This window comes from Pseudopipra pipra, chromosome 5 (genome assembly GCF_036250125.1).
Source record: "Pseudopipra pipra isolate bDixPip1 chromosome 5, bDixPip1.hap1, whole genome shotgun sequence".
Classification (NCBI taxonomy): Eukaryota; Metazoa; Chordata; class Aves; order Passeriformes; family Pipridae; genus Pseudopipra; species Pseudopipra pipra.
In genome coordinates, this window is record NC_087553.1 from 5,826,608 (window position 1) to 5,845,912 (window position 19,305).

A 19,305-nucleotide genomic window follows, 5' to 3' on the forward strand; every position below is an offset into this window, starting at 1 on the left:
AAGAATGGCAGTTCCAATGTATTGCTCCTCATAAAGGATTTTGGTTAGTGCATGTGCAGGGTTTATCTGGTAGTTCCACTGGGAAAGAAATCCCTTCGAATTTTCAGAAGTTTTTATAAAGGCAACTTCATCCACAATATACAGAGTGGCCTTAAACATGCTTTCTAAAGTTCAAGTCTGTACTTTAGCGTAGCAGTGCACTCAGTACTGTGCAGAGGATACTGAGATGCTCCCAGCACAGAATCCAGCTGCTGGAAAAGGATAGTCTATGGCATATGCATTGCAAACCACTCTGTTGGATCACTAACTCATTTGGAGAGAAAGGCATGGAGAGGGTTAGATCATAGGTATTTTCCACAGTAAATTATTTACTATTAACTATAGGAAAAAATTATCTGTAAGGAGAACAGTCCAGGAAACCAATTAAAAAAGAGGACTCTAGGGGGTATGTATTCAGAGAATTGTGGGGGAAGTTGTGTGCAAAGCTTCCACTCAAGTCGGTGTCTAGAGGGGCATCGTGGTGGATGGGCAATGAGAAAATGTCTTTAAAATGACCACCTTTAGCTGGGTAAATAATGAAACCTATGACTTACTAGGTAATGACTGTGTTCATAGACTGATTAAAAAACTGGGATAACCAAGCATGAAAAACAAAAGAAAACAAAACCCAACCCAAACCAAACAAAACCAATGACAACAAAACCACAAACAAACAAAATCCCAAACAATCCAGTGAGGGGGAGGAGGGCAGGCTACATGTCAATGCTTTGCCTTTCTGCACCCAGCTTTCTGCACAGCTCAGAACACTTCAGAAAAGTGGGCAAATCTGACCCCATTTTGGATAATAACTGGGATAAAGAAATAAAATGACTTTGCAAAGGGGTGCTCCCCCCATTAAAATCAAGGGTGAATGCACATGCCTGTTTTGTTCTAGAAGCCCTTAGCTGAAACTGGTGGTGGTCTCAGCAGAGCCCACAATGTACTTTTTAATGAGTTTGTTGCTCGCATGATCTGACTCCTGACTCTGATGCTTTCCATTTTATCATGGAAGGTATTGTGGTGTGGTGCTTAAAAGGTAGCTTGTGCTTCCTCTGCTAGTATCTATTTTGTAAATAACAAAAAGCCCTTTAGACTCCACAGAAACTATTATAACACCTTTTCTCTGCAGTAAATTATGACCAAATAACAAAATGTTTTAAACTCTCAAAAGACTGTAACTAAATACAGCCAGCATTCCCCTACTTTCTGAATTACTGCAAGAGAGCCAAATTCTCTGTGGTGGCTCAGCAGATCAAGGGCACTTACTCATAAGTGAACACTCATGCTTACAACACTGTGGGTGCATTGTATCGGAAATAGTGCTGTCCACATATTGGGATGGTGAATGCTTAAAGCTAAGCCAAATAGTTCCTGTGCCTGAAATCCCTTCCTTGAGAGCATAGAGACATTCCAGAGGACAGGCATAAACCGCACTGGTTGTTTTTTGCGTGTCTTGAATGCCAAATAAATGTCTGTATTTACAAAGGACCATGAAACTCTGTGAGTGGGACTCCACTGTTAGTGAGCTCCCACTGCCAAGTGCACAGAGCCTGAAAAGATCTGTGATTGAGGTCCAGCACAAGGCAACTGTTGTGAAGAGCTGTCATCATTTGATGTCTCTTAGGCACTTTTAAGTTCCGTAGTAAACATGGTGACTGCTCTAAAACCAGAGCAGCCCTGGGGTGCCTTGAAGGTCTTGGGCAGCAGCAATGTTTCTGACTGGGTTAGTTGGATCTGCTGTTCAGTGCCCTTGGGAGGTAGTCCACCATCTCCTAGTATGACACCCTGCCTTTGTTTCTTTGTAATTCTGACTTGTATTTGACCTCTCAAGCTGAAAGCTCGTAAACTCTTTGTTTTTAGAAAATTTCAGCCAAAAGAGTCATATAGTTTTTAAATGTGAAACGAGGAAAATCAATTGTATTATCCACGTTAAAAATCTGGAATTTCTTCTATGAGGCTCTAGCACCTCTGTGGCTCACAGAGGGAAAAATGGAAATTTGGAAATTACTGTGTTGGTAATGCTCTTTTATCACCTTGAAGAACCCCCGGCCATGTCGTAATCCTCTGAATAACCACACTAATTTAGTGAAATGTCCTTTATCAGCAAAAGCCTCCATCGTGGTTCAAGTCCTGTCCATGACTGGACTTTCAGTGCACATCCCTTACCAAACAGCCAAAGGTACCCCATCACCCTCCAGCTCCCACATGCCTCCAGGAGTGCAGACCTTGCCATTTGAGCAGGCTCATGCCCAGAGGATATGAAGGCAAAGGCAGACTTTTCCCACAACTCCTGTCTATCCAGGAGATTGGGAAGAGGCTCTGGGATGGGGCAGTGTAAAGCAACAGTGAGGAGGAAGCCTCCCTACTCTGGTTCTGGTTGGTTTTCCTGCTGCCAGGTGAGGAGAGAGCAGGAGGAACCTGCTGGGGCTGCTGAGGGGAGAACATGACCCACCAGCAGAAAAGCTGGGGTGAAGGGCTTGGGGAAACAGAAGATCAGTGACCTAGAGCCAGGATGTGGAGAAAGGACTTGCTGAGACAGGAGATTGGTGAAGGAAGCTGATGTGGGTGAGGTGAGGTCTGGGATTAGCTGGTCAAAGAGGAAGGAGGATGAGGTGTTCCTGGGGATGGCAGAAACACAGCTGAAAGGACATGAACGTAAAAGTGCATTCTTTCAAGAGGTCATACAATGAAGCATTAAATATTGAAGTTCTGTTTTTTTCTGACATCATGTAAATTAGAAAATATTGGAATAAATCCTGATTACTGTGGGAGTATTTGAGTGTAGTTGAACCATTTGGGTTGAACTATCTGAGAAACTGTAATCTCTGGAAGACTTTAGTTAGGAAGCCAAAGCTGTTCTAGTTTGTCTCAGAAATAGGGATCTTCAGGATTTGTTTTCCTGCAAAGCTGAGAGCTCAGAAAAACTTGCATTCAACTTTGTAGAGTCTGCAGTGGTGACTTTCAAACCAGAGTCTGTGAATCACAGAATCCATAGAAAACTTTTGCAAGGCCTCTGTAAAGATCTTTAAGAAAAACAGAATTTTTGCTTAAATTCTCTACGATTGCAAATTGGAAACTAGGAAAACAATTACAAGTACTTAAATGGACAGTGTAAAGACAGAGGGCAGACCAGAGACACTTGAAAATCAGTTTTCCTCTTACAAGGAGGCCAGTTCTGTGGAGTCAAAGTTAAGCATCTGGGTTTTGTTTTATGCTCCTTGGGCCCCCTGTCTGCCAAGGATCATCTTTTCTGATGAAGATAAATTGCCTCTGCCCACCACAGCTTTCAGTTTTAGTTCCAGCTGGGGTATGCTGGTAATCCTGAGATAAAAAATAGTCTTCTGAATATGTTACAGTTAACTTCAGTTGTATAAATCCAAGTATTAGCTGGATGCTATAAATAGACAGGATGTGCAAGGAGGCCAAGTTGAAAATGTGCAGAAACCATGCCTTTTTTCTGTAGTGCTATGCTTCATCATGTATAATATTTTTCATCTGAAAAGGAAACAGTGTGCATGTGCTTTGTGGCTGCAGTAATTAACTGGACATAATGAAGCGTTGAATTTCACACTTTGGAGAAGCAGATTGGGAAGGATGGGTCATTTTTTCTCAAGTTTTCTTGCTTTTAGTACTTTCTTGGAGGTATTTTTCGGCAAGATGGGGTAGAGAGCAGAAATACATCTGGTTTATATTACATGATGGCTGTACTTTGGCAACGGGAAAAGATGGCACTTAAAAAAAAGGAAAGAAGAATAAAAAAGAAAAGTTTGGCAACTGCAGAATAGAACAACAAAAATTACAAGAACTATCTTAAAATTCCCAGGATTTGTAATTTGTTTTTCCATGCTTGCATTTTTCTGATGTTGCTGGTATTATAGGGGTGAGACAGAGGAAATTCAGTAGGATTTTGCAAAGCGCAAATATCTCCGTGAAACAATCTCCTTTATTCGGGTTGCCCCCACAGCAGCTGCTCTGATTAACACGTGGGTGGTGGTGAAAGGGATAAGAAACAGGGCTCATATGTTCACTTTAGGAAAAGTGATAGATCGTATTTTTTTTCTCATGTTTTCTTCAACAAGTGGCCGTGAAGTACTGAAGGTAGTCTCTCTCTTAACTGCTGTTATCTATGGGTATTGGGCAAAGGTAAAATTAATGCAGATTTTTTTGGAACCAGAGCCACCTGAGGCTTTGTGGTGGGAGAGGGCAAAAGTTATTCAAGCAACGCAACAGCACCTTGGGATGTGTCACCTACTGCAGTTCCCGTTTTTTCTTTCCTTTATATATTCACCCAGGAAACAGGGTTTTCCCCACACACACACATTAACATAAGGTGGTTGCAAAGCATGAAGAGCTGAGACTCTACTCAGACATTTGCAGCTTTGAGAAGAGGTGTTGGGAGCTGAGGACACTGAGCATCTGCCTAGTTTTGAACAAGGCTACGGGGTGTGACCTGTGAGCACCTTCCAAGAGCGCACTAAGTGATGCATCCCCCGGGGCAGCTTTTCACAGGCTCCAGTTTGGAGAGTGCAGCGTTCAGCCTTTGCAGGGATGGGGGCTGGAAAGGTTGGGAATCTACTTTCCCTGCAGCAGTGTCTGCGCTATAAGACTGTACCCCAGGTTGTTCATCTGACTTGAAATAGAGCACTGGAACAAAATATGTTCTGAGCGATTTTTAAGTAAAAGCTAATGTGAAAATGTGGGCATTTAAACCAATGTAAACACATTAAATTTAAAACGATTTTCAAATGTAGTAAATAAAAAATAGTGTTCCTGCTCTTGAAATTCCTAAAGGACACATTTTTCCTTCTGAGTCATGATTTAATTAGATTATATTTTATTAGACATTCTTTACAAATTTTAAAATACTGCTATTATACATGCACAAAGGAAAATCAGTTTGAACAATGGTATGTAGGCATTCATTGAAATCAACCACAAAACAGGAATATTTTATGTCAGTTATCAATGTACTCAATATGTATATCTAAAGTGCATTATGTTACAAAAAATATAGAAAGTCAGCAGCACCAAGATATGTTCACAAAATAAATACACCAGTCAACAAAATAAATTATGGTAGATGTGACAATAATAATTGTCTTAGCCTTAGCCAAAAAAAAAAAAAAAAAAAAAGAAAATTCACAATAACCAAATGTGCAGTTTCAGAGAGCAATGGGGGAAAAAGGTTTTATTCTGAGCATTTACAATATTTACAGGTAATAAATATTTTAATACTTCCCATATGTTCACTATTACAGAATACTGCAATATGTCTTCTGAAAATCTCTTGCTGAAAATGTCAGCGCCTCCTGCAAAGAAAAAAAAAAAGGACAGAAAAAATAGAAAAATTAATTTTCACTTCAAAGACATGTACATAAAATTAATAGCAAAAGTGTCACATACTATGACAGGTATGCCTTGCAAGTAAACATTTGCAATAATAGGGCCTGTTTAAAAATATTACAGCTGTAGATACCTTTTTAGGACCTCCACTATATTTTCTTCAATGGAACTCATCCATCAGTATGATGACCTACAGTTTGTCACAACACTGAGGCCATCTATTGCACTGTACTGTACACTCAGAGTAACAGAAAGGGACTCTAGGTTTTTTTAGAGCCTTATGCCGGAAGATTCCTGAGTGCTCCAAGTACAAGAATTGTATCACCCTATGATAAATATGCCTAGTGCTAAAAAGAAAAAAATACAGTTGGAAAAATGAGAATTTAATTTTAAATATATTAAAAAGAAAGTCCTTATTAACAATGTGACAATCCTGCTCCTGCTGTGTTAAATGATTGAGTGTGATGCCAGGCTTGGATGTGATTAAAACAGTGCCACTGAGCTTATTTAGTCCCTTTTTCTCACTGATAGGCCAGCTCTAGACAAGGGTCTCTATATTTCTGTGGTGTCACATACATGAGGATATGCAGGAAAAGATGCTCAGGTCTTGGAGTGAACAGACCCTTTGATAGAGTGCCCCTTTGAGTGCTTGGATGAGTGAAAAGTCTATAATCCTGAAACTTTCCCTCTGTGAGCAAAAAAACTTGGTCCTGAAAGAAAACAAGCATCTTCTTGTGTTAAGCTCTAACTCCTGTTGGATTCAGTCCAAGCTGAAACAATCAGTCCTGAGATTTGGGAGTTTTCTAAGGGATGTTGGCCTTCTGGGATGAGTTCTCTACTCCTGCCTTCCTTATGAAGAACAAAACCAGAGCCTGCTCCTACCTGCTCCTGTCCTATATTGCTTACACTGTAATATTATTTTAAGTTGCTTAGTGGTGCTGCAGGAAATGCTGAAAGGTCAGGTGTTCTTCCCTTCTGTCCCTGTGAACAGCACATTTTTTTAATGATTCCCTGGGAAACAGCTATGGGGTGGAATGTGAAGCTATAGGATGGAGTGGGATTTGCTCTGCTGCTGGACTGATCACCAAGAGCTGTGGGTAGAAGTGTGTGGGTGTGAGGCACAAAACAAATCAAATCCTGGAGAATTTTAGAGGGGTTTTTTAATGAGTGCATTGAAACTGAGACTACATTTAACGTTGGGGAGTTTACTCATTTGAAAGGTTTCTCAGGAAATTAAGTAAGGACAACTTAATTGAATTGAAATGGGAGTATAGATGAAATGTCCATGAAAAATAATTTTGAAGAGCCTGGAATGGAAATGCCAACATGAAGGTCCTTAATAATTAGCTAGTAATATTAGGATGCATCCAGCATATATTACAATAAGTATAACAATGGCACATACTTCATAGAGCACGGCTGTGTATGAATGTGTGTCTGCACTACTCAGGCCTATTTCTAAGAGGGTGACATTTTTTATTTGGCCTGGATTTTAGCCTTTGTTTTAGAATTTAAGCTAAGCCACATCTTGACAATGGGCTTTGTACTAATGATAACTTGCAAACTGCCTTCTGTGATTTGGTCCCAGATTTTGCAAGACTGGCTTCTTTTATGAGGTCCTTATTGTGGTAAGTCAAAAGATCTAGAGATGACATTATTTTTGTCCTTTTATTCTGACCTAAACCCATAATTTTGTTATCAAGATTGAGCTGAGAGAATTGGCTCGAAGATTTTAGTTTGGGGTGTTGAGCAGAAAAGAAGCACAGAGATACAGTGAAAGACATGCCTAAAGTTTATCCTTGCACTTCCTTGACATTTACCCTGCTGCATTATGCATATCCACTTCCTCTCTGTAAAGTAATGATGCTGCTCCTAAGCTGCAGTTGACCTTAGGGATGCAACAAAAGCACCTTCTACTGGTGGAGCATATAGAAATCTTGCCTGCACACACCATCCCTGCCCCCCACCAGCAGTAGGGTAGAAGTTCCTGTTTCAGCTGAGGAATCAACCTTGCTCAGATGTGGCCATCCCTCTGTCTAAACTGTATTTGCCCACCTTGTGCCAACAACTGCTTAGACAACTGCGTTGGATCTGACTCCCCCATCTAAAGGGAGTCAGGGAGTTGGGACTCACTTTCATTTAAAGTGTAGAAATCATACCTTTTGGATATATATCCTGTATCTGGGATAACTAAAAGCTTGTGTACCAACAGTTTCTTACAAGCTAAACCAACATATTGTGCTCTGTACTTGTGAAGGAGAAATTCTGTTTTCCTTGTTTAATGTATTCTCTTCGTTTAATAGTCTTCAATGAAGTATCTAAAATATAGGTTCTCCATAGGGATCTGCTTCTTGCCCTGAAGAAATACTGCATCTTGGATGATAATATCAGCAAGGTAAAGGTGAACTGCCTTCAGCAGCCTGGACTCTACAGTAGAGGGCCTTCATCCATCCAACCATACTTCAAACAGAAAGGCTGAACTAGGAAAATCAACAGGGTTCTGCCTGTAGCTCTTTTATATATTCCATTGGATGTACAACCAAAGACAGCATAGTAAGAAAAAGAAGTAACAGTTGAAATTTCCTGGGATACTTTCCCCCTATATTTAAGATTTCTATGTGCTGAAGACATTATTTACTGACCAACACAGTTCCTTGACACCTGTTGAAACATCAGGCACCTCCTGACCGGAGCCCTGAAGTCTCAGCCTTTCCTGAGGTGCTGAGACAAACTGGCCTCTCTTACTTCACTCCTACCTGCTCCAGCCCTACTGACTGGTTTATGGTCTGGGACACTGAGTGTCAGCCCCAAATTCCAGTAACTCCTATAGAGGCCAGCAGGAGTTGAGACCATGGAGCACATTGCAAACTGTGGCCTGTAAAGCTTAATCCAAAACGGGATTTTAGTAAATCCTGCAGCTGGCATGTCTTTCTAAGGGATTTACTGTAAGTGGCACTTCTCTTACGTCTATATTCTGCCAAAGTGAAGGGGAGGAGGAGAGAAAATGGTGGGAGTTTTGCTGTTAAAAATGCAAATATCTGAGGAGAACTGAGGAGTGGACTCCTTGGCTTTGTCTGCAAATGTGTGGACTTCCACCCAAGATGAAACGACTGTGAGTGGATGAGTCATTTGGGACACTTGGGCTGATGTCTCCAGCTCACCACTGCCCTGCAAACCCTGCACTGTCATACATGAGGGAAGCACGTCTCTCTCCAAGAGCAATGCTAAACATTTTTCTGCAGTAATGTAATTGTTTCATGAGCTGGCAAAAAGATAGAGCTGAATTAAAAAGTCCTAGTGGCAGGGAAAAGTTCATGGTGAAGGGCTGGTCTGCGTTGTTTGCAGATATTGCTAAGAGAGAATTTTTCCATGTTCTCCCCTAAGGTTAAACAGTAAAATGAAAACTTGTAAAGTAAGGGTAGGAAAGTTGCCAAAAAGGGGAGGTGTTGAGAGGGAAGAGAGAAAACTTTGCCATTTTATAGATGCAAAGGCTTAAATAAAAGTCAAAGCTTTCAATCTGCTCAGGCCCAAGTGTGGAACCAAGATATGATGTGAGAGATGCTGTGGTTAAAGCAGAAAAGGAAATTTCAGTGGCTGTGGTGTGCTTTCTTTTTGCAGAAATCACTTACTACTCAGCCTCAGGAAGCACATTTTGGCATGAAGTGGTCTACTTGAATTGTGTGTCAAAGGAAAGAAAGACTTTGTCATCTTGCAAAGGTCAAGGGGCAGTTACCTTCAGAAAGCCCCTTGAGATGTGCAGTGCTTGAAAAGCCCCCCCCAGTTATGAGTGTAAAGATCTGCTGTTACTCCAGGTTTGAGCAAGGCCTTGGCCTCTCTCACCAAAGGATTACAATTTCAGTAAATATATGGTATGGTCTCCAAAAGGATATAGCAGAATTACCTTAAAGTGTGATTATGTGTAGTAACAGAGTTGTCCAAGAGTGGGCTCTCAGTCACGATGTCTCCATAGATGTCAGAATTTAGCCAAGTTGAGCGGGTTCTCCTCTTTTTCTTCTCTTGCTCTTTACGTTTTCCAGGCTTTGCTTTCTTTTTCTTCCCTGATGCCTTCAGGGGCTGCTCCTTGTAGGTCTGTGATTTGTTTGTCTCCTGAGTTAGGTATCTGCCCTCATCTTCACTGCCAAATCGGACAGGGTAGTTCTTCGTGTTGGTAGCAGGCTTAGGGTTAGGGGACACCTCCGACGTGGCGCGGATTTCTGCAGTGTTGACACCTTCAATTAAATTTTGAAGGAATATTCTTCTTCGTAAATCTTGGATTGACTTGCCCTTGTCATGCAATAGCTGGTGCTCTGATACAGCCCGTTTGCTAAAGAAAGAGAAAAGGGGAGGGGGAAAAAATATTTAGGATTTGGTTATTGCCCAGTACTTGGCAGAGCAACTCTCGTCTCTGGCCATGGTGACCACAGTGGCTGTGTACCAGCTCCAAGGCTTGGAGACATCCAGTTAAGTCAGACTGCTGGAGCAAGTCCTGCTTCTCAGAGTAGCTGCTCCCTACAGAGAAGGGAAAGACCTAAGAGGGTAATAATTCTCAGCTGACCAATCACACACCACTGGACCTGGAGCTGGATTAGTCACTGCTCTGTTCTAGGAAAGCATTATGACTCTTAATATATCACACTTCAGGCAGTAAAAGCAGGAAGGCAGCTGTCAGAGATAGAAAAACTAAAGGGTTGGATAATGTAGCACTGCACTCAAGCAAGAGAGGGAATAACAAGTACTTGTGCTGGAGCCGGAAGCAGTGTTTATATCGCATCATTCTAATAATTTCCTTCTGCTCAATCACATACTTCAAAAACATAAATAAACTCACAAAAGTGCATTTCATTTCTAAATTTATGTATGTGCAATTGCAGGAGTGTCATGGAAAAATATTCAAATTGGGGTGCCTAAAGCACGGGCACTTCAGTCCATAATGAGCTATCCAGGGAGGCAGAGGAGCATCCGCAGAGATAAGCCTCAGCCACGCCTGCTGATTTACTGTTTGGCCACTTGTGCCTAATTATGGGTTTAGGTGCCTTCCTAGTATTGCTTTAAGTGTGAACTTTGGGGCCGAATTTCTTGTCTGCTGTGCCGTTGGAGTTTCGTGCTGGCCCTCTTCAGGAGCTCTTCAAGAGCATCCTGATTTTGTTCGAGTGCTTTTTCCAGAGTTCATCATGACCTTTTAGTACACTGAGCTCTGTCTTGTTTTCGAGGAACTGGGAGATGACTAGCTATTTGTCTTTTAGAGATGTTGTGCTGGCAAAGAATGTATTAAACATCTGAGGAAAGAAGATACAAGTGGCACCTGGATAATAAATAACTGTAAGAAAATACATGCCTTTTCCTCATGTGGAATAGACACACAGCTGCACTGTGAACCACAGAAAGAACACAAGCTCAGATTTTAGTTGTGTTCCCAAGAATGCTATGATACAGTTTATCCTTCCAATTGCCCTGCCTCAGTGTGCAGATTTTGGCTATGTATTCTCTCCTCTTGCATCAGGGTACTGCATGTGACTGAATTCTTACTGGCCAAAGAAAATCCATTCACTGCCTTGCCTATCCTATAATCATTTGGTCAGTTAGTTGGATAAGAAGTTGTTTCTGCATGTGGGTGAACTGGAAGAAGACACATAATCGTGAGTGAATATTCCTTCCTTCCATCCCACCCCTCATTTTCCTGCTATATTACCAGGTTTCAAAATGCTAAATGTGTTCTGCACTTTCTCAGTCCCTTTACTCAATCTCTTTAGATTTGTGACTTAATCAACAGTAGAGCTATTTAAAATTGGCAACTTCAAGTAGTGTTGGTTTAAGAGCGTCCTCTTCACTTTTTGTCTCTGTAGGACTGTATTGTTTGAGTATTGGGTTCAAGTGATGGGCTCAGGTGATACTACATCTGTTACTCAGTGAAAAATTCAAACAGCAGCTTTCCTCTGTTGCACAATGAGAGTGGAAGGTGACTAAAAATCTTGCTCAAAATCAGGTCTAGATATACCGAGGTTTGTCAGCACACATGCAATCATTGTCAGTGTTTTAAGTGTCCCAAAATCAGTTTTGAATTACTTCAGTCTTTAGGGCAAATATTTTGTGCCCTTCAACTCAATGTCCCTAAGTAAAAATGCAATGTGATAATACTAGGCTGAATCCATATTGTGTCTTTCTCTTCAGTGCAGCTGTGACCATTAACACAAGCTCATGATCTCCCCCAGAAGAATTCTTTTGACCACTGAAGCTCTCCAATAGCCATCTCTAACAACCTGCTCATTAAGGTCAGTCTGATTGGCAAGTACACTTCTAAAACGAGCACCTTGGACTCCTCTGAGTGGTGTACCTCTGTGCTGCTTGTCAAGCTGTCTATTGTGGCTCATGTTACATTCCTAACTTCAGTAATCTGTTTTCCCAGGAAATTTGCATGGGAAATACAGTGCTGCTTTCACTCTTCTGGTTTATAGAAAGCATACAAAATCTCAGTGCTTTGCTGAGTCTAAAAGAGTATGTCTCATGTGATGAGCAAAGCTTTCCTACTGCCTCTTGTAAACTACCAAGGATAATTCCTTCTACCACAGACAACCTAAAGCTGCCTTAATCCTGTAATATGTATTTGGTCAATTTACCCACTGTGACAAAATCTTGAATCTCCAAAGCCTGTTATTAAAGTCCTCTTGATTGAAAACCTATTCCATCTTACAGAACTGAAACCTAAACATTTGGTTCCAGTACACACAAGGCAGTCACAGAGCATTACAAGATCTACATCTTCAGTGTGTATTTTCAAAATAATGCAGGGATTGACTTGTGAGGGGTTAGTGTGCCAAAGAGGGTGGGTTTCTGTTTAAATGTCTGTATGATATTTAGCATCCAGTCTGGCCCCAAATAACATTCTGTTATTCCAGATGATTGTATAACATTACGTAGTGTTACATTTCACATGACTTCTATTACTCAGCCAGACTTAAGGATTACATTTTGCCTACCAGCTTCCTTTGTAGGCTCTAGATCAAAAATCTCCTTGAAACAAAGAAGATGTGGTAGATACCTATCTCTTTGACCTTCTGCCTCCTTCTGCTTCAGTTATGCAAACAACTCCTATGTTTGTAAATCATAGAGAAATACTTGCCCAAGAAGACTGATGTAAGGTGGAGATATCAACAGTATCTCACCCACATACACAGAGGGTGTGGAAGGCAGTGGAAACCAGAATGATTGTACTCACATATGGGCTATGATATGAAAAAAAATTTGGCTGTTAGGGTTAAGATGACCCACTAGAGGTCCCTTCCATCCTTCTCATCATGCACTTCTCATCCAATGAAAAGGAGACTGTATCCAAACCAAGTGCAGTAAATGCTAAAGTTACATGTGGCAGGCGCTTTCCAGAGAAGGATGTTGATGGTTTGTATTTGACCAGAGCATCCAAACTAATTACTGTATCCAAGCACACTATGTACAAATAAGACTTAATGTCCCATCATGAGGAAAACAGTAGAAATCCATAACTTGTGACTATCCTGACTTCATGTACTTCCAGATAAGTTGTTCTGTTCCTCCTTCATTTTTTTGCCCGAGATATCTAGAGTTACTAAGAGGCAACATTCTTCAAGCAACAACTTTCTATCTCAGGGAGTTGCTCTTATTTAACTGTTATTATCCTTGACTGTCCATGTTGGGTCTGATCATAAATTCAGCAAAATAACTGGAGAGGATTCAGTCAGCTCTCTGTCTGGAGTTTGAAGACTGAGTGCCCTTGCCACTGACTCCAAAGGGAGTGAAATCTGCTCAACCTATCTCAGAGTAGGAAAAATATTTTGAACACATCTGGGGACATGATGCTGCAGTGTCTGGGCACGCTGATAAAAATATCTAATTTCACTTTGAGGCATTACTGTGTTTCTCAGAAGTTCTTTAGCAGCTAAAGGATTCCTATAACAAATAATATGTCTGGAAATCTTTTCTTGGGACAATTTCCTATTGCTTTCCATGGGAGATTTGCCTCAGTGAAGTCTCTAGAACTAGGCCTATGTAATTTTGATTATTTTTGCATGTCTATAATAATGTGCATCAGTATTTTCATCCATTACTGGTTTAAGCCTTTGACTGAAAAAAAAAATACCTCTAGGCTTAAGTGAGTTATTAACCATTAACTCTAGGAATGGTTTGTGGTGATATTAAAACAGGACACATGTTTGAGTGTGGTGTCTGTGTTTGTGCTGGGCCCGCAAACAAAACTACGTGAATGCCACTGACTGACAGCTAACTGGTTTCTTGTGTGTGTGTTTTACACACCATAGCAAAGAGGGAGCTGGGAAATGCATTTTCACTGGTTAACTTCCACTTTTTTTCTCCCTGTCAGGACAGAATGGGAAGGTTGGGAAGACCTGTAATCCTGACTTTTAAAAACAAGTGTTTCAACATTGCTAACTTCAAAAAGAGAAAGAGTGTTTCTTAGCAAATCTAATTTTTTTTCCTAAAAAACAGCCAAATTTGGCTTAGATCCAGTTCAGAGTTTCCTATCCAAGAAAATAACAGCATTTGACTGCACTTCAATTTTCTTTTTTTTTTTAAGCTGAAGTTTAGTTCGTCTGTATCCAGAGAATGAAATTGTCTCAAATGAAAAAAATAGCTCAAGAATAGCTTGTAGGAGTACAAAACAGCTAAGCATTAATAGGCTGAGAAGAATACACTGTAACATTATCAGCAATAACATGTTCTACACAATTTGCTGTAGGAGATTTGTAATAGCTGTCTGCCTGGTGCCAAACTTTAGGTGTGTCTGAAGTCGCTCACCTGGGGGATTTTTGGTTTGGCTTCTTTTTTTTTTTTTTCATTTTTTTTCTTAAATGGCAGAGGAAGTGCCATTTGGAGATCTTGTATGTAATAAAACATTTACAAGGAAATCCATCTGAAATTTTTTGCTGTGTCATGTTTCCCTGTAAGTTGTGATCGGATTTTCCAACACTCTTTCTCCAACTTGGCTTCCTTTTGAACTGAGTAACAATACAGCCCTCCACAGCATGACTGAGGTGTTTCTTCCTGATGCAAGTCCAGAGAAAGCCAGCGAGTTAGATGTGTGAGGCAGCTGCTCCTACATCAGCCCAGTGGCTTCTCCTGCACTTTGCGTACGGGTATTAGTATAAACCATGCTGATTATTTTGGAAGGAGCAAAAAGGTCATTTCCTGAACAGACTGTCTTAAGTTACACTACCGTTTATCAAAAAATATTCTTCTGCCTCCGAGTAAGACACTGGACTCCCTTTGGATTTTTTTCTTTTTCTGAAGTGGCAGAAATCCAAAGAAATTGTTCGGCACTTCAGTGTCGTGATGGCCCTCACTTCTGCGTGTCTCCCCTACCCTTATCAATATTGGCTCTGTGCCAGTGCCGAAGAAATACATGTTATTTAGTGTAACATACAGCAGTTTGATGAACCGGGATGCTCCCTACGAGGGACCTCCCCGGACGCCGAAAGGTACGCGGGCATAGCACAACAAACATGCAGCTGCGCTGCCGCTCCCCTGGGGAGAGGAGACCCTCGGTTTTCACGCCTCCTTCCCCAAAGCTTTGTAAGGTCAGAGACAGCTGCGAAGCGCCCTAACCCTGCCCTTTCCCTGCCCCAAATCCCCCCACCTGGCGCTGAGGCACCGCCGGTGAGCACCTGGGGCAGGTAACCCGGGAGCGCTGCTGGAGGCTGCGGATCCTCCCGCCGCTGGTCCCGGGGGATCCCGGCCGCCTCCCTCCTCACCCGCACCGCCACCGCAGAGGGGGAGAATAAAGGGGAAAAAAAATAAAAGAAACTCACAGTCTGCGACTGATCCCCTCTACTGATCTGCCGTAAGAGGGCATAGAATAACTCAGCAGGAACACCGCGAAACTCCACTGCTGGAAGAGTTTAGTGAACATTGTATCCTCCGGGGCTTAAAACCTGCAAGGAAAGGGAGGTCAGTCCCGAGGGACACATGCGCCAGCGCCGTCCTCAAGCAGTCCTCTCTTCTCTACCAGCTCCGAAGCTCTGAAGGAAAAACAAACTTTCTGAGCTCTCCGCTCACTCCTTCCAAACTTCACTCTCTCTCCCTTCCTTGCTGTCTGCCTCTCCCTCTCTCCCTCCCTCCCTCGTTCCCTCCCTCCCTCTTTCTCTGTCTCTCGCTGCCCGCAGGCAAGATCTCTCTCGGTATTAGTCAAAAAAGCATGTAGCTCACATTTGAGTCGGGTTAGAGAGCGGGTCCATTTCACTCCCTGAGCCCTGTTCAATTCTAGTCCGCTAAGCCACTGTCTCAGGTCTTTATGCTACAGGAGAAGCCCTCTCTGCAGATAAGGAAAGATTCGCAAAAGTCAGCTCAGCTGCCTGCTTCTCCGTAAACACACTCGCGGACACACACAAACACACAGACTGAGGCGAGAGGAGGGATGCATCTCTACATCTGTCTTCTAATATACCTCCGCAAAAAAAAAAAAAAAAAAAAAAAAAAAAAAAAAAAAAAAAAGGTCAGGTTCACGTCCTCAGCTTCCGCAAAGTTTGGTCCCCAGCTGTGACAAGGAGAGGGAACTCAAGCAGAGGTCGCTGCCTAGCTGGAGAGCCCGAGAGGTCTGAGAGGAGCGGCAGCCCGGGGAGGCTCGGGGGCTGGGAATCATGCTTGGCTCGGCAGGTTGGATGGGGCTGGAGCCTGCGATGTTCACACGCTCTGAAGCAGCCCCTGGGAGACCTGTGGACGGACGGAGGGTTTTGCAAAGAGATGGCGCCCTAGGAATGTGCGGAGAGAGCGAGAGCCTGGGCGGGATACCCACAGCCAAAACGGAGACTAGAAATAAGCGCTTCCCGGGACCGGAATCAAAAGGGAGCGAAGAAAGGGAAACACCCGACAACACATGCACGCAGCGGACCCCAAGGACTCCGGCCAAGCTCTTCGCATCTCCTGCAGTCGGGTTTCTCTCTCTCTCTCCCCTTCAGCTCTCCCTTTTTGCGTTTACCCCCAGCTCAGCGCCTCCCCTACTGTAGCAGGGCGATCCCGCCATCGGTGGGGGCACTTTTTAGCTCAAGCCCCAAACCCCTGTCCGGGATTGTTGCGGTCTTTCCTTTCACGCACCTACCGTGGTTCGTCGCCTTTCCCCTATTAGCTGGAGGGTCGATCCCTAATGATGCTAATTGTACGCTAGCGAGGGGGTGGGGGGCAAAGGAGGAGGGCTGGGGGAAGGACTCGCCGTCTATGAACACAGACGCTCCTGGCCAAAAAAGTAAACTAGTGGAAAGTTTTCTCCTCCTCTCTCTCTTCTTCTTCCACTTCGCCCTCCTTCAGCCTGGCCAGGGCGTTGCAAACCTCTGTGTCAGGTTGCGCTCCCGTGCGAGGCTGCGGGGACAGCGGTGCCCGGAGCAGTGGGAGCGCGGCCGGTCACCCCCCCGCACCCCCCGACGGAGGGACCAAATTTTTCCATCACGGGAGAACACTTATGTAAAAACCGAAGGTAACCCAATCCGCCCCTTTCTCCAGCCTGTTTGCGCAAGGAGCTGCCCGCGGCTGTTGCAAGTCAGGTACCAGGAGAGAGCCGGGGAATTTGGTGCGCCCCTTGCCCCCACCCCCCGGCGGCTCTTCCAAAGGGGAATACCCTGCACGCCGATGTCCTCCTGTTCGACGGCAGAGGCCAGGCTTCGCGTGCAGTGCCAGAGAACACCTGGGGAGACCAGCTCCGTCCCGGCAGCATCCTAGGACCCCCCCAGCCCTCCGCGGCCGCGCAGCCTCCGCGTCCCGCAGAAATCCCCCGAGAGACCTTCCCACGGGCACCGCCGCTGCCCCCAAGCACAAAGGGGTCGCTGGTTGCTGCCGCTGACAGCCTGATTTACAGGGAATGCTTTCCCAACACCCTCACAAGCCACAACAAAACAATGAGGCGTGCCGGCTGGTTGCTCCTTCTCAGCCTCTTCCCGAAATAAGGAAGGCTCTCCGGAGAAAGCTTGGGTGCAAGGCAGAGCATTTTTCTACCTGCAGGTTATTTTGCTTTAAAAAACACTTGCTGCCACAATTTAAAAGCCGAGCTCCTTAGCCAAATTCCACACCACACAGGCAAATAAAACCGACAACATAAGAGCTGAAATAGAAATCATGGTGAAAACATTAAATCGTTTATGCTGTAAATAAATTCCCTGAACACCTGGTAGGCTATAAATTAAAATGTATAGCTAATAGTCTTCTTTGATTTACACTGCCCTTTCGACTAATTAAAAATAATTGCGAGATCCCCTGAAAACACCCCCCACGCACTCATAAGTCTATTGCTCTTTTAAAGGTAAAACGTCCATCAAATATTTTTAGAATTTCCTTTCCCCTAGAAATTAAAATTAAAAAAAAAAAAGAACTCCAAAACCCAACACACACCAACCCTTACAGACTCAGGAAATAAATAGCCTTCATAAACTCAGAATACTGAAGTTTCTTCACAATTTATTACTTCACCTTTTCCTTGAGTTACAGCTGTCTGTGCCTCTCAGGGATCACCCTGGCCAACAGTGGTTGATCTTCTCAGCAATCGCTTCCAAAATTATGTTCTATGTTTAAGAAAAAGGAAAAAAAAAAGAAAAAAAAAAGTTAAACGGAAAAAAAAAGGTAATACTTTTCAAAATAAATCTGGCCCTGCAGATTTTTTATTCTGCCTGCAACAGGTTAGGGAGAAAAAAGGGTGTTAAAAGCAGGTGCTCTTCCCCCTTGCTGCTCTTTTTATTATGAAGAACAGAAGATTCTCCTAATATATATAGCGAAGGAGACCCTTCTCCATTGCTTTTATTGAAAAGACCAAACTTGTGACATCACTAAGTACCTTCCTATGGCTGAGTTTGCCTCATCTCTGCCTCAGTGGGCTTGGGGGGGGGGGGGGGGGGAAGGAGAGAGGAAAAAAAAAACTATGGCTTTTCTAATACGGCAGGAACCGAGCAGTGCCAAACCCGTTTAGGAGACTTATTATCATACCATTCTACGATGCCCACTCTGTCCCCCCGCCCCCCTCTGAAGACTGTCATCTTCAAAAACTGGCGCAGTGCTTTTTCACCTGCCACCTACACAAATGCTTAACCCGTGAGCAAACTCCTGGTACCAAGCCTCACCGCAAGCCTGAGCCCTCCGCCGTGGCAGGATGGGGAGAAAAATCCCCTCACCTAGAGTTTGAACCCGCCCTTCCCCGCAGGACGGCGCCCGGGATGCGGCGGGAGATGCGCACCCGGGTCAGCGGCTCCCGGGAGGGACCCGCCGCCACCTGTAGTGTCTCGCCCCACCGGCCCGGGCGCTCCGCCCTGGCAGCTCCGGGTGTGCCCTGGCCTCAGAGGGGTGACAGAAGATGACGCTGGACGAGAGGAAGGACCGGCGGAGCGATGCTTTTGGCGCTGTTCCCGTCTCCACACCTGTGCCAAAGCATCGCTCCGCGTACGGGACATCCCCGGGCACGGCTGTCCCTGTGTCCAGGAGCGAGGAAAAGCCACACTTTTGTTCGGGTTTCACCTGCCGGGGCCTCGGTTACGACAGGGCTCCACGCCAAGGCGAGGAGCTTGCGGTGTCTGGTCGTTTTCCCAGCCGGGACGCACGGAGGGAACCGGTCGTTTTGTTGGACATGGAAAAGGCTTCAGCTGCGGGGAGGTGAAGCAAAACCCTGTGTTTGCCTTTCTGGTCGAGCCCTCTCTGCCACGATAAGGCAAACCTTATCATTTTAGGTTTTCTGCCTCCACTTTCTCCCGTCTTCCCACCTCAAAGACAATGAGATTTTGGAGGGATGCCGCGCTTGGCTTCTGCCGCCTTTTTCCTACGTATAAACAGGCATAAATCAGCTTTCCTACGAGGAAGTCGACCTGGGAGTTTGGCTAGGAAGATAAGTCCCTGCTCCAGGTTTGGCACGTAATTCCTGAGCGGGGAATAGGGCCAGAGGCTGCGGGCGGGCGTGTGACAGGGCTCCCG

At 44.0% G+C, this 19,305-nt stretch overlaps 1 protein-coding gene across 3 annotated transcripts; it reads right to left on the bottom strand.

The window, feature by feature from the left end:
• Positions 1-4,856: 4,856 nt before the first annotated feature.
• PTHLH (parathyroid hormone like hormone) lies at positions 4,857-18,610 on the bottom strand. 3 transcript variants are annotated; one of them, XM_064654266.1, is made up of 5 exons: positions 18,516-18,610; positions 17,821-17,912; positions 15,177-15,299; positions 9,284-9,706; positions 4,857-5,348 (listed from the first exon to the last, which is right to left on the bottom strand). In XM_064654266.1, the coding sequence occupies exons 3-5, from the start codon at positions 15,275-15,277 to the stop codon at positions 5,339-5,341; spliced, it is 534 nt and encodes a 177-aa protein (XP_064510336.1). In that variant the 5' UTR covers positions 15,278-15,299; positions 17,821-17,912; positions 18,516-18,610; the 3' UTR covers positions 4,857-5,338. The 3 variants fall into 3 exon arrangements, with proteins under 3 accessions (XP_064510336.1, XP_064510337.1, XP_064510335.1); XM_064654267.1 differs by lacking the exons at positions 17,821-17,912; positions 18,516-18,610 and adding an exon at positions 16,463-16,783; XM_064654265.1 differs by lacking the exons at positions 17,821-17,912; positions 18,516-18,610 and adding an exon at positions 15,574-15,773.
• Positions 18,611-19,305: the final 695 nt, after the last annotated feature.

Excerpts from the sequence above, each read along its gene's own strand:
- PTHLH (XM_064654266.1), bottom strand. The coding sequence starts at position 15,277 with ATGTTCACTAAACTCTTCCAGCAGTGGAGTTTCGCGGTGTTCCTGCTG. Across the intron at positions 9,707-15,176 it reads GAGGGGATCAGTCGCAGACT|CAAACGGGCTGTATCAGAGC; the intron begins GTGAGTTTCTTT and ends CTCTTTCTTTAG.